Source organism: Hevea brasiliensis, chromosome 11 (assembly GCF_030052815.1).
Source record: "Hevea brasiliensis isolate MT/VB/25A 57/8 chromosome 11, ASM3005281v1, whole genome shotgun sequence".
NCBI classification, from domain to species: domain Eukaryota; kingdom Viridiplantae; phylum Streptophyta; class Magnoliopsida; order Malpighiales; family Euphorbiaceae; genus Hevea; species Hevea brasiliensis.
In genome coordinates, this window is record NC_079503.1 from 610487 (window position 1) to 635738 (window position 25252).

A 25252-nucleotide genomic window follows, 5' to 3' on the forward strand; every position below is an offset into this window, starting at 1 on the left:
CGCATCTACAAATGTTTTGATCGGTTACGGCATTGCTTTCTAAATTACAGCAAAACAATTGGGATCTACGTCTGCCCATTAACCTAACACCTTTGATTACGCCAAGTAGATTCCCTAGCTAGTCCTGGCCAAGGCCCCGACCCAATTAATTTAAAAGAAAATCAAAACCAATTAAATTAGACTGAAATCAATCGTTTATTCCAAATCACGTTTAAAATTTTCAATTGTTAAATTTAAAAATCAATACCGTCCGGTCACGTTTACCCAGCTTCCCATTACCCCGCGTTTAAATTTCAAACCACGAATATTATCAACTTGAAATAAGAAATAGCAAATTAATCCAAAAAAAATAACGAAGTTTTTACAAATAATTAGAATTTTTTTTAATTAACTTTGAACATGGCTTTGGCTTCCGATACAGAAAATTTACAATCCAATCCCACCCACCTCGATATTACTCAAGTCTAACTCGTCTTTTTCTATACTATTTGTTTATTACTCCGTCCTCTACGTTTCTCTCTTTCACGTTGACTCGAACACTAGCCCTACACCACCGCTCAAGTTATCCTGCATCGCAGGTTGAGCGTGGCGGTGCTCCCCCTCATATGTCACAATCAGCATCGTCGGATCGTCGTTGGCCCGTTCTACGTGCTTCCTGGCAGGGCACCCTCTAAAAGTACTACACTTGTAATATCCCCTGAAACAAACAAGACAAAGAGTCAACTTGCTGCCTGATTTAATCGAACGACAAGATCAATGGTTGTAAATGAATGATCATTGTAGTTACCGTGGGTATGGTGACCCCTTGATTGGCTTTTGACCGTACTTTCTCCAGGAGTACTCGTCTGGTGGGATATCGGCGATTTTCGCACTAATCGCTGGTACTCTAATTGTTTTCTTCACCCGATTTTTCCTAAAAAAATTGAATAAACAAATATAATTATTCCTCGATCAAATAATTATTTTCATAATTATTTACTGACACTATTATTATTATTATTATTATTATTATTATTATTGCCATTCCCCTATCATGCGCATATGTTGCTATAGTGCGCCGACTTGTCAGCGGTCAAAGTTAAGAGACCATGTCTACCAAGCAACCACGTATAACGACAAAAACAATACAACACCCAAGTTCGACCATTTTGATTAATTTCACCTATTCCAAGTTGAGAAGGATCATCATCTCAAGTCACTATCACGCGCGCTGTGTCCACTAAAATAGCCAAACAGCTCAACGACACAAACCTTTGACCCCAACCCCAACTCGTTTCACTGATGCAAATCAGAGTTAACTCGAATTACTCGCATCCAACTCGACCGAGTTTATCCCAGTTATACCCCACTACGTCTGGTTTATGTCAATAGTACTAGTATCGCGCTATTAAGACTCAACCAACTTAGAGCCACTCAAAAGCTAAAACGCACAAAGGACAATGCAAAAATTCGCCGTAATCAAAGATAACCACATACCTTCTCTTGGAGCAATGGCACTTGCCGCTGGCAGATCCCGAGAACTTTCCAGACATATCATCGGATTGATCGTGCTCGTGGCACCGCTTCTTGTTGTACGGCCCAGATGAAAGCGGGGGCTTGCCGCCGGAGACTGCAGGTGCCAAGAAAATCGATGATCCTTGCTTCCCATTTGAAACGCTACCGTCTCCAGTTATAGCCGAGGACATGAAAGATGAGCTAGATGACACGCTAAAACTTTCTTTTGTGAACTCAAGCTCTGAGTTTCTACCATTAGAGCTAAATATGCTAGGTTTTGTGAAGTCCAGAGTCAAACTCTGCGGCTGTGACTGAACAAAGCTTGTCGGTGCCGCGATCGGAACCTGAGGAGCTGTAACCGAATGGACGACAGGTGCCTGGTGTACAGTAGCCGGAGCCGTAACATGACTCGGCGTTTGGTTTAAATTTTGGGAGCGAGAGGCTGACCCAGTCGGTGCGGATGACAAGGAAAGTGAAGAAGAGGAAGACTGAACCGGTCCGCGTCTGAATCGGGCATGACCGGTCCGATTGAGAAGAGAGATGACTTTTTTGAACTTGGAGACGGTGAGGTCTGTGAGGTCCGTGCAATCCACGTGATGGTTAGATTGGTGAGACATGAGACGGATGAAGTGCTCCATACTCTTCAAGCCTTGTGATGCAGCCTCTTGTATAGCCATCTGATCTTCCATTTTTGTAAAGCTCATAAGCTCGACTGCCATTTTTGAGGACTCGAAGCAAAACAGAAAGTAAAATCCGAAGCAAAAGAAAACAGCAGCTTCAACAAGCCATGAAAGCCTAAAACGCAGAAGGTTTTAGGTATGCGAGGAAGAGGAAAGTAGGGAGGAGAAGGGAACAAGAGGGGGGGAGATATAGGGGAAGGAGTGACCGGATGACCGGGTGAGAGGGGAGAGAGAAAGAGGGGCTGGAAGTCAAAGAGCAGTTACAATCGGACGGATGAGATGAGTTTGAAAACTTCCATGGGAGGAGGTGATGGGTAATAAAGGAAAGGAAGACCGAAGAAAAAAGTATACAAAGGAGTGGGTGGTGGGGCCCATGTTGGAAAATGATAATTGAAATAGCCAGTTGGAATTATACCAGTTGTTTTGAATTTTTCGCGTGTGGGTGTGTTTGACAGGACTAGAAAATATTTTTGAAAGCCTGAAAATAATAATAGGCTTGTTTGGCAATGGCATTATGCATTATAAATAGATTATCAACGATGCATATTAAAAATATTTATTTATTTATAAGTTAATTATTGAGGTAATTGAGCTAAAAATCCTATCTATGACTTTTTCTTTGATTGTAAGCATGCTTGTCTAGTTTGAATTTATTGCATTTAGGTTTCATATTTAGGTTTTTTAAAGTAATTAAAAAGAATTAATTGCATTCGCATTATGTCAATAAATTATGTCTCGCCCATTTCGTAAAAAGTATGACTATGGAAGAGTCACTGTTAATATAGGATAGGGTACTCACCATTAACAGGATCTATTAATTAATTAATTAATTTTCTTAAGGGTTGGTTCTGCTCTTTTGATCCATTCAACAGGTTTTTTCATTCAACACTTTCAGAAAAACTCTAGTTCACCTCATTAGTCTTGCCCCAAAGTAGAAGTATTTTGACTGGAATACATCAATTCCTAAAATAATACAATTTCTCCGTTACTATTATTTCTTTGTTGCCCCCTCAACATATTTTATTTGTAATCATTTGAAACCCATCCTCAGTCCCCCCTTTTTTTTTTTATTTGTTTTTCAAATTAAGATACTAAACTATATAAGTTTTTACTCAATAATAAATATTAATTAATTAAGTCAAGCCGCCTAAGATTGTCTCTTGCATACCAATTACATCTTCTGGAACATCTACTTGTAAAATCCTCTTCGCAGCCGTTTATTTTGATTATAAATATTATAAAAAAAAAATAAAATATAAAATTGAAAAGACATAAAATAAATTTTAGAGTTAATTAATTGTTAATGCTTTCCAAATGATGGAATAATCAAAAGTCATTAAAGCAGAGAAGAGATATCATGGTAATAGGAGAAATCCAAGGGAGATAAATAAAGCTAGACCATATTAATGGGCATCATGTGGATTCCTTTTTTTATAATACGAAAATGTTGACCAACTTTGCTTTATAGTCATGTCATGTCACTTGGTGCTGCCGGTAACTCATTCTTCATCCGTCCGATTTCTTCCTTTCCATCCAGCGGTTAAAATAAGATTTGGAGAGTTGACTAACGTTTTATTTATTGTCGAGAACCTCGAAGTGGCATCACTATTTTTTTTTTCCCCACGTTGCCCCTGGTTTAATTAGCAGTGCAAAATAGCTGGCGCCAATTCAAGCGTGTGTGTGTGTATATATATATATTATTTTGTTTAATTTAATTAAAATAAAAAGTATTATATATATATATATATTATTTCATTTAATTTTAATTAAAATTAAAAATTAATACTTTATAAATTTATATATATATATATATATGTATATACACACGCCGCCTTTGTGAGGACAATTTGTTTTACAATTCATTCTTGCATTTTATTAAAATAAAAATGATTTAGGAAAAATTATAGTGTAAAAATATAGTTGACAATTTATAAGATGTGATTGGAAGAGAAAAGAAAAGCCCATTAATGGGTGGGTACAACAGAAATACATTAATAAAAAAGAGAAAGTATATAAAAATTGTCAACGGAACAAATGAAAGGTTCTTAAAAACGTGTGTTGACTCGACCAGGTGAGGTGAGATTAGTGGTCGCACCACGTTTTGGTTAAAGTCTTTTTTTTTTAATTTGCTGAGGTTTTGTTTATTTTATAAAAAATAATTTATATATAAAAATTATTTTTTATAAATATATTTTTATTATTTAATTTTAATATTAAATTAATATTATATATTTATTTCATATATATATATATTTATATTTTAATAAAATTATTAAAATTTAAAAAATAAAAATTAACTTTCTTTTTTTTTTTAAGAAGTAAAAGGTATTTTTTTTAAATATAAAAAAATACCTTTTTATTTTCATTGAAACAAACCAAACTTTAATTTACTAATGCAATTTGAAAGAGTTGACCTTGCTTGATTTGATCTCCTTGAATGTCAACTTTACAATTTGCATAATAATAATCATCACGATAGAGACTTTGTTTTATTTTTATTTTCATTGAAAAAGCATTGCCTCTTGCATGATTATTATTACTATTAATTGGTAAATTGATTTAATCTCTTGTAGCCCATAAGAATGCCTGGTGAACTCATTCATCCTTTTTGTGAATGAGTTCACCAACGGTCCTTAACTTTCCAAACGGCGAAAATCAGCATGTTGAGTTGTGTTACATCTATAGTGGCGTCTTCTTGCTTGATTTGTAGAATATTTATATTAAAATTTATGTAAATTAATTAATAAATATATAAAAATTAAATTAATAATTATTAAACTTAAGATCAAATTGACATAAAAAAAAAATCTCTTATAATTAGTGTCATGTTTAATTATCATGGTTTCCTTCATGCCAAATACCAATATATGAAATGTAAAAAATTATGATGTGTTCTAGAACCTCCTCCTTTGAACAAAATTTGACTACGTAAATCAAGAGTAGTAGGTGATACAGGTTTTTATTATTCATCTCCTATTTACATATATATATATTTTTAATTAAAAATGAGGAAGACCATATATAAAAATTCAACCATTCCTTATCTTCATATATATAATAAGTTGTTGTTAGGTCCCAGATGCCAAATTACTAAATCCACAAAAATGCAGTAGCTACAATAATATAGATTTTTTTTATCAAAAAATAAATTAATTTAAATATTTAAAAAAAAAACATTACTTATAAAAAATTTTTATTATTTAATTATAATATTAAATTAATTATGTATATATCTTTTTTTTTTCTTTTAATTTTTAGGAACCTTGAAAAGGTATGCCCAGAATATATCATTATCGTATATGCCTAGAATATATCATGACATTCATGTATCTGGAAGCTCGTTTGATAGCATTGTGATATGAATTGACCATACAGATTTGACTTTTCTTTCTTGTTAATAAAGATAATACCTTAGCATAACAAAGACATTATATATTTATAAAACAAACATTTGAGAAGATTTGTTTGCCGATTCCATTATATCTCTATAATTATTATTTTTTTTTATCTAATAAATAATAAAAATTCTTTTGGTCATCATAAAATATTATAAAAAATCTTTGTATGGACATGTTAGAATCTGCCACGAGCCAATTTTGAATTGAAATTAGTAATTTTAAATTATAAAGAGAAGGAGTTTGAATTGAATTGTAAATAGTCAATTATCCTCTATTTAAGTTTTGATGGTTTTAGTTTGAAAATGATTTCAATTTTAATATGATATGATTCGATTTGAATTTGTGGCAATATTAATGATTTTTTTTTTTTAAATAAAGGAAAGGATCTTGAACTGATATCTCCATTGTTTGCATTAATTTAGAAAAAGAAAGAAAAGAGTTGACATTAATCCGTGGATTTATGCAAATAAAATCAGTAGCAGATCTCTATATTCGCGTATGCGATCTTTATATGTGTATATATATATATATACTCAATTAAAATATATTCATAGGCCAAATTGTCTTTTGTTTGATTCTTTCAATGCGTTATCTTTACCTTCTACACAGCTTAGTGGGCTTTGAATATAATTTTGGAATCCTACGCCGTTTAAATCAACTTCACATGCGCTGTAATTTAGGTCAGAACTTAGGATTCCACTTACGAGCTTGCACAGCTCCTTCTTTTTTAATTATTATTATTATTATTATTATTTGTAATGCTTCTTAGAAAGCAAAAGGTTAAATTTAATGCTTCCCGACAAAGAGAATATAATTCATTACCGAACAGATGAGGATCCAGGAGGTAAGGTACATGGCTTGAATTTAGGGGCCGATGGCAATGGCAAGCCCAGATAAGTCACTTGAATGGACTATCTCTATTGGTTTAAGCCTGCAGATCTCCAAGCCCATTCTTCAATGACTAGTTGGATAATTGGAGTAATATTTTTACCCCTCCTTTGTGGGCAGACATGGTCCGGTCAACTGGTCAGGTCAAAACAGAAATTGAAATCGAGACCCAAAATAAAACCGAAAGGAACCCTTCAATTCAATTCCAAATTATCAACTCTTTGAATCAAAACTGCAGATCTGGTTCGATTCCAATTAGGAAGCAGACCCCGCACGTGCCTATTTGTGGGTGGATGATGCGACTCCAAAAACCGTTAGCAGACCCATTTATGCTCCGGTTTATATTGTCCCGCCTGGCGAGTTCAACGGCAAAACGCAACCGTGTCCGTTATTGTATCGTACCTAACAGTAATTTCTTATTTCTCGTGTCTCTTTCCATACTTCACCTGCAGAGGAACACGAAGTTTGCGTCGGATCTAAGGGAAAACCATGCGCACACAGGAAACGTTCTTTACAAACTAAGCTATTCTCACCAAACAGCTCCTAATCATCACCGAGACTCCGAGACAACGACGAATAGATCGAAGCCCAATCAAGCCAAGGTATCCTTCATTTCTTCAATCCAACTCTTTGTACTGTTCTCCAGAATCGATCCTTTTCGCCTGATTCCTGAATGAATGTGCTCTTTTGTTGTATTTTTTTGGGTTTTCTGTATAACTTGCCCGAGCTGAATGGTCATAGCATGGAACCGCCATGAATAAGTTTTTGTATTTTTATTTGTATTATCAAGTGTCTTAGTAAGTTATAGTAACGCAATGGAGATTATGGAATTAGATTTTTTTCTGCCTATTGATATTATGTATTTTATGCTTATTGTTCGTTCTACTGGGAAATGATTAGGAGGGAGGATTTAATGGTGATTGAGACTTCGAGGAGAGGAGGTGATTGACCAGGAGTCGTTGTGGGATCTGAAACGAAGTGGATCAGATGGACAAGAATAAGAGCCGTACTGATATGCTCGCTGCTGGTCGTAAAAAGGTATTCTATTCATTTATTATGCGTATTGATTCAATAGGAGTTTGGTTGTTTTAGACTATGCATCCTTTAGGCTCTTAACTGGTTACCAACTAAAAGAGAAGTACTGGATTTGAAATTGAAGTGAAAAACTTGGGAGTATTAGCTGCATTGTTAGAGTGCAAATGTGCAATACATGACTGGGTTGGTACTTTGATTTTTCTTTTTATTGTTACTTTTGTGAATTAGAGAAAAGCATAGCATAGTGTAATTTTTAAGTAGCTTTGAATTTTAGATATGTCTATTAGAATTGTGACCTAAGTCTAAAGTTTCTTGTTGCGACCCGATTAGAATAAAAAGTGTGATCTATGGTGGTGGTAGTAGATGGCACGGGCCAATAGACTCGGGCCAATAGCCCACCACTGATCTTGTCGGGGTGCGAGGGGCAATGCTCTCGCGATATGTACCAGTATAAATATTGTAATATTTTGTCATTTGTGATAAATTTATAAGATATTCGGAAAATACATCGAGGTTAGGGTTTGAGAATTCTGATTAATTGTATCTTGCTTTTTTTCATTATAGTGGAATTTTTCTCTCTCGTCTTGCCTTTTGATTTAGATCTTACGGTTGTATAATATAAATCTTGTGTTATTCATTTTTTCTCTTCTATATTGTGTGATTGTGCGATTATGTGTGTGTCTTAAATTTGTGTACCTGCTATAACACATAGTTTTAATAGTAATACTTGCTCTTTTCTACTATTTTCTTCTTTAACAGTTAATAAAGTGTTGTGTTTCTACTTGTTCAGAGGTTAGATACGGGTTGAATTATGAGTGGAACCAAAAAGAAAGAAAATAAATAATTGCATTATAATTGCTGTCTTTTAATGGAAAATAAAGCTCAAATAAGTTAACTTGTTACAATAGGTTCACTTTAACTGGGACTTGCGTTCTATCCCTCGGATTCTGAAATTTTGCTTGTTCTCCCCTACTTACTCATCAACTGAACAAAGAGTGAATGTGATCTTTTTGGAACTAATATTGTTTTCTTAAACCTCATCAGCTTCAACAATTTCGTCAGAAGAAGGACAATAAAGGTAGCAGCAGTCATGGAAAGTCATCCAAAATGTCTGGCAAATCAGAGCAGCATGAATCTTATACTGATGCAGTATCAAATGCTTCCAACTCAACAGCATTGCCACAGGTTCATGAAGGGGAAAATGTTTCTAACATCAATCCCAATTTGGGAGTTGAAGATTCTTCAGTATCTTATTCTGTGGAGAACTCTGTGGCTCCTGATGTCGATATTGTGGCTATTAATCCATTTTCAATTCCCTTGGCACATGACACTTCATCAATTGACAATACCAATATGGATAAGCAGGGAGTGCGAGTTCATGATATTGACTCATCAAACTCTAATAATGAGGAAAGGATTGATATGTTGGCCCCTTCAGCCATTGTTGAGACTACAGATGGTACTACTGTCACATATGAATTGGAGAGCAGAAATAGGGAAAGGGAGGAATCATTGCCATCAAAAGAAGATACTCCTGATATGTTCTTGATTTGTGCTAGGGGAGATCAGGTAACAGATGTAGGTTGTGCTCTTCTTCTCTCAATACTATTTTCAATCTATTTTTCTTACTTTTTTCCTTTATTTGGGAAATTCTTTTGGGCAGATTGGTGCAAGTAATGTGTGGATCTGATGTATAATTAAATTCTCATTTTTTGCTGGGTAGGGACAATGCAGGAAGTTGATGGTTTGGGTGGGACCCGCGTCATAGAACTTGATGGAGATGGGAGATTGGCTTTGTCTGAGCATGATGATAATGCTGAAACTGGAGAAAGGGTAGCTTCTGAACAGACTGGTATGGTAGATGTGGCCTCTCAAGTGAAGCAAAATGATGGTGCATGTGGTGAATCTGCTTCTGCCAGTGCTACGGAGGTGATGGATGGGCTTCTGGCATCTACTTTGTCTCTTTCAGAGGCAGCTGGAAGTCTGGTTGGTGTTGATGAAGTGGCAAATCAACAAAGCAAAGTCATTAATGTTGGTCCATCTAATACAAAAGATGCTGAGATGCTGTCTTGGACTGGTCAGTGTGGAAAAAATGAGGAAGGCAGTCAAATTGATAGGAATATAGAGGCATGTAAGCTGCAATATGTACCTGAGGATTCTTTTATATTTGTGGGTAAAAGCCATGAAGAGCCTCAGTTAGCTGAATTGACAAATTCATATGATGACCTTACTACATCTCCTTCTGTTGATGCATGCCCAATCAGCCTCTCTCAACTCATTGAAGTGATAAAGGGGCTCAATGAAGATGAGTATGGATTGCTGCTTAGGTCAAGAGGATTGACTGATAGTTTGATTTCACTGGAACATGGTCGTCCTCGTTTAAAGGAGAGACTCAGGGAAGAATTATTTCTCACAAGCTGTATGAAGGATATACTGGAAGTGCAACTCACTGAACAGTCATATTTGCAAACTGAGCATGATCATCAATTTCAGCAAATGGATAATGAACTATCTGTGCTTAGGGCTTCACTCGATGAAGTTCATGAAAGGTGCAACTCCCTTGCCAAAGAGCTTATGGAATGCAGGTCTGAACTCCTGGCCACTGTTAGTGGGAGGGAAGAGCTCCAACTTCAGTTTAATGCAGCGAAGGCAGAGGTTGAGGAAGTTTCTGCCAGAGCAAAGGAGTTGCAGAACAGTCTAGAAAGGTCACAAGCAGATATATCAAACCTATTGAAGGAGTCGGCTGACTTTAAGGGATCAGTGGGGGCATTATGTGCAGAAAATGAGAACTTAAATCAGACTATTGCTTTGCTGACTGAGGAGAGAAAGAAACTTGTGGACAAAAAAAATGCTTGTCTGCATGAGAATGAGAAGCTGTTGAAGGAGTTAGCTGACTGCAGGAATTCAGTGGCAGCCTTACAGGTGGAAAATTCCAACTTAAGTGGAACTCTTGCTTCAATGACAGAGAAAAGCAAGAAGCTTGAAGAGGAGAAGGAGTATCTTGCTAATGGGAATGAGAAGCTTTCTATGGATTTGTCTGACTGTAAGGTCTTGATGGAAGCTTCACAGGTGGAAAATGCCAATTTAAGGGGAGAGCTTGTTATGATTTCAGAGGACAAGGAATATTCAGTTTGTGAGATGGAGAGACTTTCATCTGAGCTTCTTGTTCTTCACGAGAGGATATCTAAAGATCATGGGGAACACAAACAGTTGAAGGATGAGCTAAAAGAAGTCACTTTGCGTCTTGAAGAGCTATCTAAGGAAAACTTATTTCTTCAAAGCAGTTTAGAACTACATAGAGCTAAGATAAGAGAAATTGATGACAAGCAAGACGAAAGATCTTTCCAAGGTGGGGATGTTCCAAATCAAGGAGGTGTGGAAGTACAGATCACAAGCTCTAAGAAAGAAGCAGTTGATCAGCAGTCTCAGCAAATGCCTCGAAAGCGAGGTGGTGAATTGTCTGATGACCTTTCAGGTGGGTTGCAACCTGAGCCGTTTGAGCCTGAAGTCTTTGATGATTCTTTGGGGTTTGTAGTTTTGAAAGGACACCTTGAAGAGGCGGAAAAAATTTTGCAAAATCTTGAGGAGGCAATTGAAGGGATGCATTCACATACGGGATCCTTTGGTGGAGCTGCTGGTAAAATGGCAGCTCCAGCTGTATCAAAACTAATTCAAGCTTTTGAGTCAAAGGTGCACCATGATGAGCATGAGGCAGAGGAAAGGGCCATGATGGATGATCCATCAGCAGCAGCAGATCCATTTTTATTAGCAAAAGAGCATACAAGGGATTTGAAGGCAGTGCTTAAGCAGTTAGCCTTGGATGCTGTGAATGCTAGTTTATTATTCAAGACAGAGCGAGAAGGGAGAAGTGCTGCTAATCTCACAATTAAGGAGTTCAAGTTTCTGTCTGAATCCATGAAGGAACATGCTGATAATTTAGAAGCAACCAACCTTGAGCTTGTGGTTCTTTATGAAGCTGTAAAGCAACATGTTTCTCATTTTAGGGAAAAGAACCAACAGCTTGAGGGTCTTTATGAAACCTTGAAGCAAAAAGACGGTAGTCTTAAAGCAGAAAACCATGAGCTTGGTGAAAAGTTGTCCGAGTGTGAATCCAGGATTGATGAATTGCAGAATCAATTGTGTGATTCACAGAAAAGTTCAGATGAGCTGGCTTCTGTACTTCGTGGTCAGTTGGAAAATTTCCAGTGGGAAGCAGCGGATAGGGCATTGACAGTTGAGCAAGAATGGAATTTTACTGTCTCTCAGATTATTGAAGCAGTTGGGAGGCTGAATGACTCTACTGGATTTCTGATCATCTCCATTGCAACTGGCGCTAATGGTTCCATGGATATAAGTAGCCATGCTACTGCTTCTGTTAATGCAGCTATTAAAACCATCAAGGACCTGAAGGAGAAACTTGAAGTGGCTCACTCAGACCGTGAAGCAACCTTTAATTTATTCAAAGAAGTGAATGAGAAGTGTAATGAGTTACTAGGAAAGAATGAATTAGCCTGTGGTGCATTGCATAGGTTGCATTTTGAGCTTAGGAAACTTGTGATAGATTCATGTGGCTCTTTGGGAGAATCTGAGGTTGACATACAAGATGAGGAGTTGCCTGGTCCTGTAGATTACAGTGGGTACAAGACCCTTATGGCACAATTGGAGAATTTTCTGGCTGAGAGGCTGCATCTTCAGTCTGTTAATGACCAGCTTAATTTGGAATTGATGAGTAAAACTAAAGATGCTGATGAATTGAACCGAAGATGTATTGATCTAAGTTCCATTGAAAAGTTAATTGAACATATTGAGGGTGTAGTTAAACTGGAAGACAGTGAGGTGGACTTAGATGGAACACCTCTTTTGCGTCTGGAGTCATTGGTGTCTTTCCTTGTTCATAAATGCAAGGAGGCTGATGAGCAAGTTAGCTCTTCTAGGGAAGAGTATGGATCCAAGGTGGAGGAATTGATAGAATTGCAGGAAAGGATGAATCAGTTATCTGACTTGAAACTTCAGCATGAAACTGAAATCCTTCTCTTCAAAGAAAAATCAAGCCAGGTTGAGGAAGCCCTTTTCAGTATGCAATCTGAATTACAGGAGAAAGTGCGTGAAGTTGAACAGTCAGAGCAGAGAGTATCTTCAATTAGAGAGAAGCTTAGCATTGCTGTTGCCAAGGGGAAAGGGTTGGTGGTGCAACGTGACAATCTCAAGCAGTCCCTGTCAGAGACTTCTAGTGAATTGGAAAGATGTTCACAGGAGTTACAACTGAAAGATGCCAGGCTGCATGAGCTAGAAACAAAATTGAAGACTTATTCAGAGGCAGGTGAACGTGTGGAGGCTCTGGAATCTGAGCTTTCATACATTCGCAACTCTGCTACTGCATTAAGAGAATCATTCCTTCTCAAAGACTCAGTGCTTCAAAGAATAGAAGAGATTTTAGAAGATCTAGATCTGCCAGAGCATTTTCATTCAAGAGATATAATTGAGAAGGTTGATTGGTTAGCCAGGTCAGCCACTGGAAACTCTTTGCCTCCAACTGATTGGGACCAGAAAAGTTCTGTGGGTGGTTCATATTCTGATACTGGTTTTGTTGTCATGGATGCCTGGAAGGAGGATACACAGCAAAGTTCAAATTCAGGGGATGATTTGAGAAGGAAATATGATGACCTTCAAGGTAAGTTTTTTGGGTTGGCTGAACAAAATGAAATGTTGGAACAGTCATTAATGGAGAGGAACCAATTGATGCAGAGGTGGGAAGAACTTTTGCACAGGATTAATATGCCTGCATATTTACGAGCTGCAGAACTGGAGGATAGGATTCAGTGGTTAGGAAATGCGCTTTCAGAGGCTAATAATGATAGAAATTCTCTGCTACTGAACATTGATGAACTTGAAAAATATTGTGGATCCCTAACTACAGATTTGGAACAGTCTCAAAAGAGAATATCTTGCTTAAATGCTGAATTGGAGGATTCCCAAAAGAGATTATCTAACTATGAGATGGATATTAAAGCATTTATCCATGAGAGGGACAACCTCTCTGAAAGATTGGAGGCTCTGAGTTGTGATCATGAGAAACTTTCAGCAAAAGCAGTCCAGTTTGGACTTGACAATGAAAAACTGCAGGATGAAGTCAATGCTTTGCAGGATAAATTGGTTCAGAAGCTTGGGAATGAAGAGCATATTCAGAGAATGAATGGCGAGATCTGCAGACTGCAAGATTTGGTTTGTGATGCACTGAAGGATCCTGGTATAAAAGATTTGGTTTCTGGTGGAAATAGTGTTGAGTGCTTGGAAGGATTACTGAAGAGGCTTATAGAAAACCCCACGACTCTTTCTTTGATGAAACCTGTTGGGAATGCAGTTGAACAGCACCATGCTAAAGAAGCTGACACAAATCTTGGTGAAGAAAGAAGTAGAGATATTGTGGATAATTTGGAATCTGATGTAGCTCAACTGAAGAGAGATGCAGAGGATAGTGATGAACCAAATGTGGGTGTTCTGAAGGAGCTGGAGGATGCATTGAGTGAACTAGTGCTTGTGAAGGAGGAAAGAGATGGATATGTGGAGAAGCAACATTCTTTGATTTGTGAGGTTGAAGCACTTGAAAGACAAAGGGTCGAATTGCAAAAACTACTTAATCAGGAGGAGCAGAAGTCTACTTCTTTAAGGGATAAATTGAATGTTGCAGTTAGAAAAGGGAAGTCTTTGATTCAACAGCGTGATAGTCTGAAACAAACTATTGAAGAGATGAGTACTGAGTTGGAGCACTTAAAATCTGAGATCAAGCACCGGGGAAATGCTCTTTCAGACTATGAACGGAAGATGAGAGACTTAACTGCTTTCTCTGATAAGGTAGAGGCCCTAGAATCTGAGAATTTGTTCTTGAGGAATAGTTTGGCTGAAAATGATCGCATTTTGCAGGAGAAAGAACATACTTTAACCATGGTTTTGAATACACTAGGGGAAATTGATGTTGGTGGTGAAATTTATAACAGTGACCCAATCAGGAAGTTGGATCAAGTTGTGAAACTATGCTGTGATCAGCAAATTGCTTTGGCTTCTTCAGAGGAAGAGTCTAGAAAATCTAAAAGAGCAGCAGAACTGTTGCTTGCTGAACTGAATGAAGTTCAGGACAGGAATGATGGCCTCCAAGAGGAGCTAGCCAAAGTCAGTATTGAACTTGCGCAGCTCTCCAAGGATAGGGAGGTAGCAGAGGCTGCTAAATATGAAGCCATTTCACGTCTTGAAAAGTTATCCTTGGATCACATTGAGGAGAAAAAGAAACAATATTCTGGATTTATCTCGTTAAAATCTGCTGCTGATCAACTCTGGGAGAGCTTTTCTCATATCAATAATTTGCTAGCTGGTTTTTTCTCTCAGGACTTGGAATTTCTGCAAAATCTGGAGTCTGGTATGAAGTCATGCCTTAATAGAGCAGAGTCTGATCTTGTGGTTCGAGTTCCTCTTTTCAGTGCATATGATGGCATTAATTCCAGCATTTTGGGAAACAAGGTATCATTGGTTATTACCCCCTCCCCCCAATTCTCTTTACTCCGTTGTGACCAAAAGGTCATGCCGTCATGCATTTGATCCATGGAAACAGCCTCTGCAAAAATTGGCAGGTAGGCTGCATATGCTTGATGATCTTCCCTCGGCCCTCCTAAAGCAAAGAACCTTGTGCGTGGAGGACACCCCTTTTTCAATAGAGCATGTTTCTTTATTCATGGTTTTGTTTATCAGTTTGATTGCATGTATTACTTCATGGGCCTTGGCATTTTAATCTCTTATCTTTTAAATAGAATAACTTTTTAGTCCATCACTAATGAAACAACATTTTAGTCTTTCACTTTTCAATTCTAAGTATTACAGAAGTTGTTTTGTTTACATTGAAGGACTAAAATGTTGTTTAAAGTTAAAACTTAGGGGCTAAGATATATGATGTTTTAATGGAGGAACTAAAGCATAGTGAAATTAAGAAGTTGAGGATCATCTAATTCATATATTGGGGAAAAAAAAGAAAGTGAAAATTTTGTTAAATGACGGGGCTTTTGTAATTTACTCCCTTTGTTTTGAACACTTACGTTTTGTTTAGCATATCACTTGTCATGTTATCTCTCTAATCTGAGCTTTCCTTCTCAGGGGAACTTCATGGCTGTAGATTTTTCATCAGAAACCAATATGCTGGAGCATTTGGAGGATGATTTTATTTCTGAAGTTTGTAGTTCTTTGCAAGAGTTCATTAAAGAAATTGCCACTGTTAATATTATATTACATGAACACTCTGCTACGTTTCATGAAAAAGCTAACAGTCTATCCAAATTAATGGGTTCTATTCATAGAGATATGAGTTCCCAAAAAGAGTCATTTGAGGCCATGAAGCAAGACATTAGGCTTATAGAATCAACTGGAAAAGAAAAGGAAATGGAGATTGTTGCACTGCACAGGAACATTGCCTTGCTTTATGAAGCCTGCGCCAGTCTGCTTTTGGAAATTGAAAATAGAAAAGCTGAAGTTGTCACAAATAGTTTGGCTGTTCGAGATCTGGGGTTGAATTTGAAACCAGCAACATTTGGTGATGGTGGACTTCCATTTGGCGGAGACAGTAATTTTTCATCTGAGGAACATGTCAAGACTATGGCAGAAAAACTATTATTGGCTATGACAGAATTTGCTAGCCTAAAAGGCGAGATTATAGAGGGTAAAGAGAAGGAAATGAAAATTACCATTTCGAATTTGCAGAAGGAGCTTCAGGAGAAGGACATTCAAAGAGAGAGAATTTGCAAGGATCTTGTCAGTCATATTAAGCAAGTGGAAGCTGCTGCAACAAACTACTCCCTTGACCTTCAATCTTCAAAATCTCATGTGCATGATTTGGAGAAAAAGGTGGAAACAATTGAATATGAGCGGAATTTATTGGAGCAGAGAGTGATGGAACTTCAAGATCAGCAAACCATCTCAACAGAGTTACAGGAGAATGTCAGATCTCTGACTGATAGGCTCAATGCCAAAGACCAAGGTTAGACTACTTTGGAAGTGGCTACTTTAATTTTTATATTATAATTGTCGGGTTAGATTTTTCAGAATAATGAATGCCATTTGTTGGTTACAGAAATTGAAGCCCTAATGCAAGCTCTTGATGAGGAGGAAATGCAGATGGATGATTTAACAAAAAAAGTAGAGGAGTTGGGAAAAGTTGTCCAACAAAAGAATTTGGATATTGAAAAACTTGAAGCCTCCCGTGGAAAGGTTATGAAAAAGCTTTACACCACTGTCAGCAGGTTTGACGAGCTTCATCTTTTTTCTGAAAGTCTCCTTGCTGAGGTTGAAAAGCTTCAATCTCAATTGCAAGATCGTGATGCTGAGATCTCTTTCTTAAGGCAAGAGGTAACCAGATGCACAAATGATGCTCTTGTTGCGTCTCAGACAAGCAACAAGAGAAATTCAGATGAGCTCTATGAGTTATTGACATGGTTAGTCGCGGTGGTTTCTTTAGATGTCAATCTTACAGATAGCAGTCAGGTTCACGAGTACAAAGAAATAATTCAGAAAAAGATTACATCTATTTTGTCTGAATTGGAGGATCTGCGGGAAACAGCTCAAAGCAGGGATGCATTATTGCAAATTGAGAGAAGTAAAGTAGATGATTTAACACGCAGAGAAGAAATTCTTGAGAAATCTTTGCATGAGAAGGAATCCCAATTAAATATGCTTGAAGTTGGCAGAGATATGGAGCAACCAACCAGTGCAAGCTCTGAAATTTTGGAAGTTGAACCTGTGGTGAGTTTTTTCATCTGTCAATACAACAACAACTAAGCCTTAATCCCAAACTAGTTGGGGTCGATATGGATCATTTTTTCACCAGTCAATGCATGCAATAAACATATATGCAGTTCTGTTGTACATTTTTAAAACAGCATAAACGTGAAGAATTTGTGTTTAATGCAGAATATTATTTTGAGATATTTCTAATGGTAATGCTAGATGTTGAACTGCAATTTTGTTGTGCAATTTCTCTGTCATTTTGACTTCAAAGTGATTGAATTTTACTCTTAATTCAAACAACTTTTCTATGAATGTGCCTGCACACACACAGCGAGAATCACTCTCTCACATACGCGCACATGAGCGCATGCTCATAATGAAAAATTCAAGGGAGAAGACTACTTGGAGCTTTCCATTTCATCAGTTACAACAATCTTAGTTTTATCTGTGTATCACCCTGTAAGCAGAAATGCATATTGGTTATTATAAATGTGCATGTGTGTTGGTATATATTTTTTAATGGAGGCCGTTTCTTGCTGGTTAGCTGTTTGTTTTATGTGAATGCTTTGCAATGATATTAAGCATTATAGATGGTTGAAACTTATTAACTAATTTTAGTTGTCATTCCAAAAATGAAAACCTAATTTTAATAGTTGTAGGTCAAATTTGATAAATGGTATTATTGTTAAGAGAATTTCTTAATTTTGGTGTGCTTTGTGCAGGTAAACAAATGGACAGTCCCTGGGCCCTCCACTGCTTCTCAAGTACGCAGTTTGCGCAAAGTCAACAATGATCAAGTTGCTATTGCTATAGACATGGCTCCTGGTAGCACTAGTACACTAGAGGATGAAGATGATGAAAAAGGTAGTTCTATACAGGACTTTTTGTTGCCTTTTCCCCGTTCGCTCTTCAGCAAGTTGGCTTAAATTTTAACAATGATTCTTCCTCCCCCCTTCCTCCACTACAGCTCATGGTTTCAAGTCACTCACTTCATCAAGAATTGTCCCAAAATTTACTAGACCTGTGACTGACATGATTGATGGTCTATGGTACGCTTTTTTTTTTTTTTTTTGGTCCTGGCTAAATCGAAGCTTACCTGGAATTTTGAATGTGCAATATTGATCTTATATGTGTAATATACCAGGGTTTCTTGTGATCGGGCACTAATGCGACAACCTGCCTTGAGGCTTAGTATTATGATCTATTGGGCTGTATTACACGCATTGCTTGCAGCTTTTGTGGTTTGACAAGCCAAACTGGTTAGTGATTCTTTCTTCTCATTTGGTTTTTATGTTGTTGCCAAAGAGTTCAATTGAAGGATATGATTCACTTGGTCAGCAGCCTTGTTTTTCTTCTTAATAGTACATTGCTTTTTGGATATGATGTTCAACCTGTGTAAAAAATTCATCTTTGTGCTCGATAACTCTTTCGAAAGTTGTTTGTTGTGATATTGGCATTATGGATAATAGACATAAACTCTGGACTGACCGACTCTTATAGTCATTTTACTTTTGCCATTTCTTTCTAATTTTATGTGTTGATTTGGCTCTGGATAGAATGCTTACAGAATTGTACTTTGCGTATGTCACCAGTTTAAGAGTTTGGTCGTCTTTCAACCTGTGGCATATATTTATTTGACCAAGCAATGGATTATTTATTTAATGTTCTTATCATTATTTTTTAGGGGTAGGGGATAATTAATAGTCGCCAACTTGATACTGTTATTTTCTTACCTCAGCGAAGCAATTCTATGTTAATGCTGTATGTGTAATGTCAGCCAGTAGTAGTATGGACAAAATTTCTACAGGATTGTTGATCTGTGATTCCTGTGCATAAGATTTATGGTTTCCCGATCTGCAGGTTCCCATATATTTTGAAGGCCAGGTGGGCACAAACTCCTGTCCAGCATTATGCCTCTGATGGGTTTTGAGCGCTGTATATGTATTGATTTTTTTTTTTTTTTTTATAATTTTCATTTCAAAAGTGGCCAGATTGATTTATTGTTTAAGCTCAACCAGGCAACTGTGATTGCAATTTTTATTTTACAAATCTCAGATTGCTTGGATGTATTGTATCCAATAAGGAAAAAAAGCACTGTTGCCATTACGGAGGGCACAGTTTTAGAATTTGTTTACTTGAACCAACAAATGTTTGAACCTTGCTACTTTCATCATCACATTTTCTTTTCTTTACAAGCTTTAGAGGATTCTTCTCTTGAAGCTAAACACACCAGCATTTTATGGTATGTTGTAGTTATTGGGATCCGAGGCAGGTTCCTTGTGGAAGTTAATGGTTAGCAGATCGTACTTTAATGTCTGATGACGATAAATTTTGTTAATGTATTGACGTTATATTTTGGCACAATCAAAACTTCTGGAAATTTGTTAATTCTGAATAAACAATTCAAGGAAATTAGCAGTTGAGATCATTTGAATTTGACTCTCTATCATTGGAATTTGACTCTGTACGATACTTGTGCAGTGGTCTTTTGAATATTGAATTCAAGGGTTCAATTTTGATGGAGAGAGGAGAGAACACATCATCGTAGAAGATAAGATACAAATGGCTATAAATTTCCTATTAATACATCGACTGGGGAATGAATTTGGATAAATATACATTCTACTTGTGATTGGAAGAAAAACCAACTTGGTCTTCGAAGTCCTTCACATTCCCTTTAGGATTCTGTTGAAATCTTTGAATCCTGAAGTACTTGAGGTCCACTCCTTTAGCCTCCCCACACAGGGCCATGTCCGATAAAATCCTTCCCACCACTGGCGCCATCTTGAACCCATGACCTGAAAACCCACCGCCGATGACCACGTCCATCCCAAACTCCCCTCCTAGAAAATCTATGACATAATCTTCGTCTGGGGTCATGGAGTACATGCACAATTGAGTAGCAACTGGCCCGCCGTAATCAACAAGCCCTGAAAATCTTCCTTCAATCCATTCCTTCAAAGAACTTAACGATAGGCCAGGGCCCCATGGTCTTTTGTCCGGATCACACGGGTAACCGCCGTGCACAGCAATCTTGATCAAACCCGGAAACTCTAAAGACGGTGTGCCGTATATGTAAGGCTGGCCGTAGCTAGCAAATGTAGGAAAATCACCTCCTATAGCAAAGTCAGCCTCATGGCCTTCCTTAATCCTCCAGTAACATACTGTAGTCTCCAAAGCTTGAATGGGTAATTCAAGGCCGTTGACTGTTTTAACAAGCTTTCTGGCCCAAGCCCCGGCCGTAATGACACATTTTTTAGCCAAAAACTTTTCACCATTAGCAGAGGACACCCATACCCCTCCTTTCACCTCATCCTTAACTATGTTATCGACTTGTATATTGTCCCTTAAAATTGCACCCTTTCGTAATGCCAGCGCTTGGAACATTGATACTGCCTTTGTGGGTTTTATTACTCCACCAAGCTCACTACATACCCCAATCCAGTTCTCCGGCAGTTTAATTCTGCCGGAAAATTTCTCTTCCACTTGTTGCCGGTCGAGAACCTGATAAGGAACCGAGTTTTTCTGGCAGCTGGAGATAACTGAAAGCAGACTTTTATTATCTGATGGCCCCATATCGAACTGCTGGGCTTTGAAATAAACCTTGAAGCCGATTTCTAACTGGGCTTCCTCCCATAGTGCGAAGGATTCCTTGGCCATGGCACAGTAGTAGTCCTCCGGGTATGTTGCTCGTATTGTACGTGACTCGCCGTGTGATGATCCACGGTGGTGCAAGAAGTCGAATTGCTCTAGCAGAAGAGTTTTTTGACCTCTTTTTGCTAGTTCATAGGCAGTGGAGCTGCCCATGATGCCTGCACCGACAACCACCACATCAAATCCATCGCCGGAGAATTCCATCTCTCTCTCTCTCTCTCTCTCTCTCTCTCTCTCTCTCACACACACACACACACACACAGAGAAGCAGATATTCAGGAATGTTTGCAAGCTAGATTGGATCTAAGTGAGTGAGCGAGCGAGCTTGAGATGGTTTCGCTTTATAACGTGCGATACCTCGTAATGAGCCACATGTTAGACTCAATATTTCATATCTGCCACTTGCCCTTCGTTTTTTTTTGGGAGGAATTTTGTTTTATTTATTTATTAATATTTGGTTAATCAACAAAAGTACCAGTAACATCCAGTCTAGCTACAACAGAAACAGAAGATTGTAGTTCTTTCCATCCGTAAGAAGTAAGTGCCTCTTTTGCTAAGGCATGAGCAAGCTGACCTTCCAATTAATGCTTTGATGGTAGTTTGTCAGTAGCTTTCATAATTTTATATAAGAGAAATTTTGAGATTAATTGTTTAAGATATGAATCAATTTACTCATATACAAATCAACTAAACTAAGTTTTTATCCTAAAAATTTGGGGTCAGCTATATAAATTCACTTTCTCCACTCTAAACGATTTTGAGTTAAATCCTCAGAAATGTGTAATATTTTTATGTCATATTGTACTACTCTCCTTCAAGTCAATTTAGGTCTACCCCTTTTTTTCTTTCTATCATCTAACTTAATGTGCTTTACTTGTCTAATTTGAGCCTCCGTATATCTACGTTTCACATGACCAAACCACCTCAATCTCCCTTCTCTCAACTTATCTTCAATTGGTACCACTCCTACCTTTTCTTTAATACTCTCATTACGGATTTTATCTAGTCTAGTATGGCCACTCATCTACCTTAACATTCTCATCTCTGTAACTCTTATCTTAGACGCATACGACTCTTTCAGTGCCCAACACTCACTACCATATAATATAACTGGTCGTATGGTTGTACGGTAAAATTTTCCTTTTAACTTATTGGAAATCTTGCGATCACATATGTAACACCCCAAATTTTTAAATTTATTATTTTGTGATAATTTTAATATTTTATTTTATTTAAATTTTAGAAAATTATTTGAAATTTTTTAGATTTTCAAAATCGGGTTTGATTTCCAAAAAATATAAAAGTTTGATCATTTTTAAAAATTAATTTAAAGACCACGTGGCAAAACTAAAAATATATTTGGAGTCTACGAATTTTTTTGAGTTTTCTAGAAATTTTTCGAAATTTTTGGACCTCATTTTCGGTCCCAAGGCAAAGTAAAAATTCAAAATTTTGTATGCTGAATCGAACTGGCCAAATCGAACCGGATCGGATCTGACAGGTCGAATCGGACCGGCCCTTTTCTTTTTCTTCTTTCTTCTCCCTCTCGCGCCCGACCTCTTCTCCTTCCCTTCCCGTTTTCTCTCTCCTCCCTCACCCCCAGGCCGTGCCGCCGCCACCCAGCCTTCCCCACCTCGCCGGCGCACTGCCTTACCACCTCCCCACGGCCGGCCAACGCTCCAGGCTGTCTGAAAAGGCGAACGAAGACCACCAGATGCGTGCGCGCTGTTTCAACTTCCCGGCCAAAATCCGGTCGATCCGGCCACCAATTGGGCCGGGTCTTGTGTCAAACACCATCTACACTTTGAGAGCTTTCCATAGACACTAAGAAAACCAAAATCCATCGAGCGGTTTGTCCAATTTTTATCCAGAAAGTTTTAGCCCATTTTGATTTTTGGGCTAGATTTCTCGCAAACCGTGAATCCCACGAGAAAACCAAGAGTACCAGAGCGCTCCACTAGTCAAGAGCTTCGCGGAAATATAAATTTCAAAATTTTCCGACACCGTTTTTCGGTGGGTCCCATGGAACTTCGTAGTATTTTTCCGAGTATTAAATGAGCTTAGAAAATTTCGTAAAAATTATATACTAACCTCCGTGTTGTGGGCTTTATGTAGGTACCTTCAATTCGTGAGAATTCGACAGTTGTCCAGGTCTATGAATTTCCGGCCTCACAGATCGGCTAACGAAAAAGTCTCCGAATTGGACCGAGATTTTGGCTACCCCATCGTTGTCAGATGCCCCGAGCGCGTTCCTGAGATCGGAATCGGCATAGGTAAACCTAAACCTTGCTTTTTTGTAATTTTCTAGTGCTTAAATGGGATTAAAAATCCACAAAATATTCGTGGTAGCTCAGAAAATTATGATTCTTTTTGCAATAGCCTGGTAATATTGCTAAGGACCGCGGGGCGAAGTTTTAGAATTTTTAGAGTTTATTTGGGTAGTTTTTGCAAAAGGGTTAATTATAAGGACTAAACTATAATTTTATATATTATGATTAATGACTGTTTGGATGGGCCCAGGAGGGGCCGTGTGATATGATTGAGTTATGGGTGTATGGTTGATGGATACATAAGTGTGTTTTAAACCCATTTGCAGGTTGGGTAGGTCCTAGGTATAGGGGAGACTCTACCGGATTTTCGGCACGACTTAGGACGTCTTTTGTCTTTTTCTTAGTTTGTATGAGTCAAATTTATTAAATGATTGTAATAAAATTGTCAGGTGAGCCAGAACAGCCTTCTTCCTCCGCCTAGCTACCACAGTGACTACTGTCAAGTCTGTGAGTAAAATATTATTTTTAATTGTAATTTTGATATTATTACATGTTCAAGCATGCCCATGCATCACTTATATGTATATATCTATGTAGTTAAACTCTAGGCACATTTTATATTGCATTCACAACTGTTAAAGTGCCATGGATGTTGTTGTGGTAATTTGGAGCAGATGTGTGTGTTAGCGTGCGTGTGATGTGGTGTTGGCTATAGACAGGACGGGTAGACATGGCTTGAGATCTTCGCTGGGACTCGGTCCTTCAGGGTGGACACGACTTGAGTTCTTCGCTGGGACCCCGATTTGGTTTATTAAGTGGAAGTCCGAGTTGAGTTCTTCGCTGGCACAGGTTGGAATGAGAGAGCTGTATAGGGGATCAACTCTCATATATGTATTGTTTGACATTATCGGGTGTGTGAGTGCTCCAAATTACCTTTTTGCTGTTGTGAAAATATTGTCGATGTTGCATTTCACTCTACAGGATGCATTAGCTTTAGATAGTTATAGAGATTATGGTTAAAATTGATATTTTACTCTCTGAGATGAACGCTCACTCCTGTTCATTATTTTTCAGGCTACAGGAGGATTATTATTGTGGTTAACCTGCTTTTCTCCTTCGCAGGTTGTTTATTAATGTTTGTGTAATTTTGTTAACTCCTATAATTTCCGCATGTGTTAGAAATATTCATTTGATTTGGGTCTGTAATATAATTACCATGATGGGCCTGTAAACTTATTATTATATGCATGTTTGTTGGACTGAATGAGGGAGCTGAGCTCCTATTTATTTTTTTGTATTGTTATGAGTATGTGGAGGGTGAGCTGAGCTCCCCAATTGATTATATATATCATGTTTGCAGGTCGGGTGAGTAAAAAACTTCCCATTGAAAAGTCCACTTTATGGTCGGACTTTGTCCGGTTGAATTCTTGAAATTGGGCCCAAATGGGCCTTAGAGTTGGATTGAGGAATAGTAAGGCTTACTACGGGCCTCGAAGGCTTTAGGCTGACCTAGGTCCTAGTGTCGGTCCGGCCCATAGGTTGGGTCGTGACAAATGTGGTATCAGAGCTTAGGCTCCAGATTCATAGGGAATAATTGTCTAAAGTGTTAAGAAGAGTCTAATAGGAGTCACATGTGGAAAATAGGGTCCACATTCATCTTGCATTGTCATCTGTACTTTTAGTTTCTGCTTCATATAATTATGTATAATTATGAGTCTATAGATCTGTGTAATATGCAGTTTTGAAGTTTTGTGGGCTAATGCTGCTGAATTTCAGGAAAATGCATAGAAACAAGAGAGCTGCCACTGCACCAGAACTAGATGTGCCAGACGAGGTGTCAGCACAGGATGAGGCGCCTGCCCCGAGGAAGCGGGCTAGGAGGCCTAGAGCTGCTCAAGTAGAAGAGCAGTTGCCACCAGTTCAGGATCAGTCTTTTTATGGCACAGGGTCCCATGGATCCAATGGCAGCTACCCTAGCTGGTTTATAGAGAACCATCGATATGATGGCATAGTATATGGTTCACCCTCCCCAACAGCAGCAGTCCACCGCACCAAGAGGGGAACCGTATAA

General features: G+C 37.9%; 3 protein-coding genes across 10 annotated transcripts; 1 reads left to right on the forward strand and 2 right to left on the reverse strand.

The window, feature by feature from the left end:
• Nucleotides 1–335: 335 nt before the first annotated feature.
• Nucleotides 336–2341, reverse strand: LOC110658347 (probable WRKY transcription factor 17). The gene is made up of 3 exons (XM_021815923.2): nucleotides 1477–2341; nucleotides 788–913; nucleotides 336–697 (listed from the first exon to the last, which is right to left on the reverse strand). Exons 1-3 carry the CDS (start codon nucleotides 2211–2213, stop codon nucleotides 523–525), a joined length of 1038 nt encoding a protein of 345 aa, XP_021671615.1. The 5' UTR covers nucleotides 2214–2341; the 3' UTR covers nucleotides 336–522.
• A 4449-nt stretch (nucleotides 2342–6790) lies between these two features.
• LOC110671694 (trans-Golgi network-localized SYP41-interacting protein 1) lies at nucleotides 6791–19522 on the forward strand. Of its 8 annotated transcripts, none has more exons than XM_058129545.1 (10): nucleotides 6791–7092; nucleotides 7361–7498; nucleotides 8540–9077; nucleotides 9219–15007; nucleotides 15635–16511; nucleotides 16605–17272; nucleotides 17980–18121; nucleotides 18225–18306; nucleotides 18402–18516; nucleotides 19118–19522. In XM_058129545.1, exons 2-9 carry the CDS (start codon nucleotides 7448–7450, stop codon nucleotides 18502–18504), a joined length of 8250 nt encoding a protein of 2749 aa, XP_057985528.1. In that variant the 5' UTR covers nucleotides 6791–7092; nucleotides 7361–7447; the 3' UTR covers nucleotides 18505–18516; nucleotides 19118–19522. The 8 variants fall into 8 exon arrangements, with proteins under 8 accessions (XP_057985528.1, XP_057985527.1, XP_057985529.1 ...); XM_058129544.1 differs by having other exon boundaries at nucleotides 6791–7062; XM_058129546.1 differs by having other exon boundaries at nucleotides 6791–7062; nucleotides 8540–9073; nucleotides 9230–15007.
• A 160-nt stretch (nucleotides 19523–19682) lies between these two features.
• Nucleotides 19683–21242, reverse strand: LOC110671693 (probable sarcosine oxidase). The gene has a single exon (XM_021834242.2). It carries the CDS (start codon nucleotides 21113–21115, stop codon nucleotides 19880–19882), a length of 1236 nt encoding a protein of 411 aa, XP_021689934.1. The 5' UTR covers nucleotides 21116–21242; the 3' UTR covers nucleotides 19683–19879.
• Nucleotides 21243–25252: the final 4010 nt, after the last annotated feature.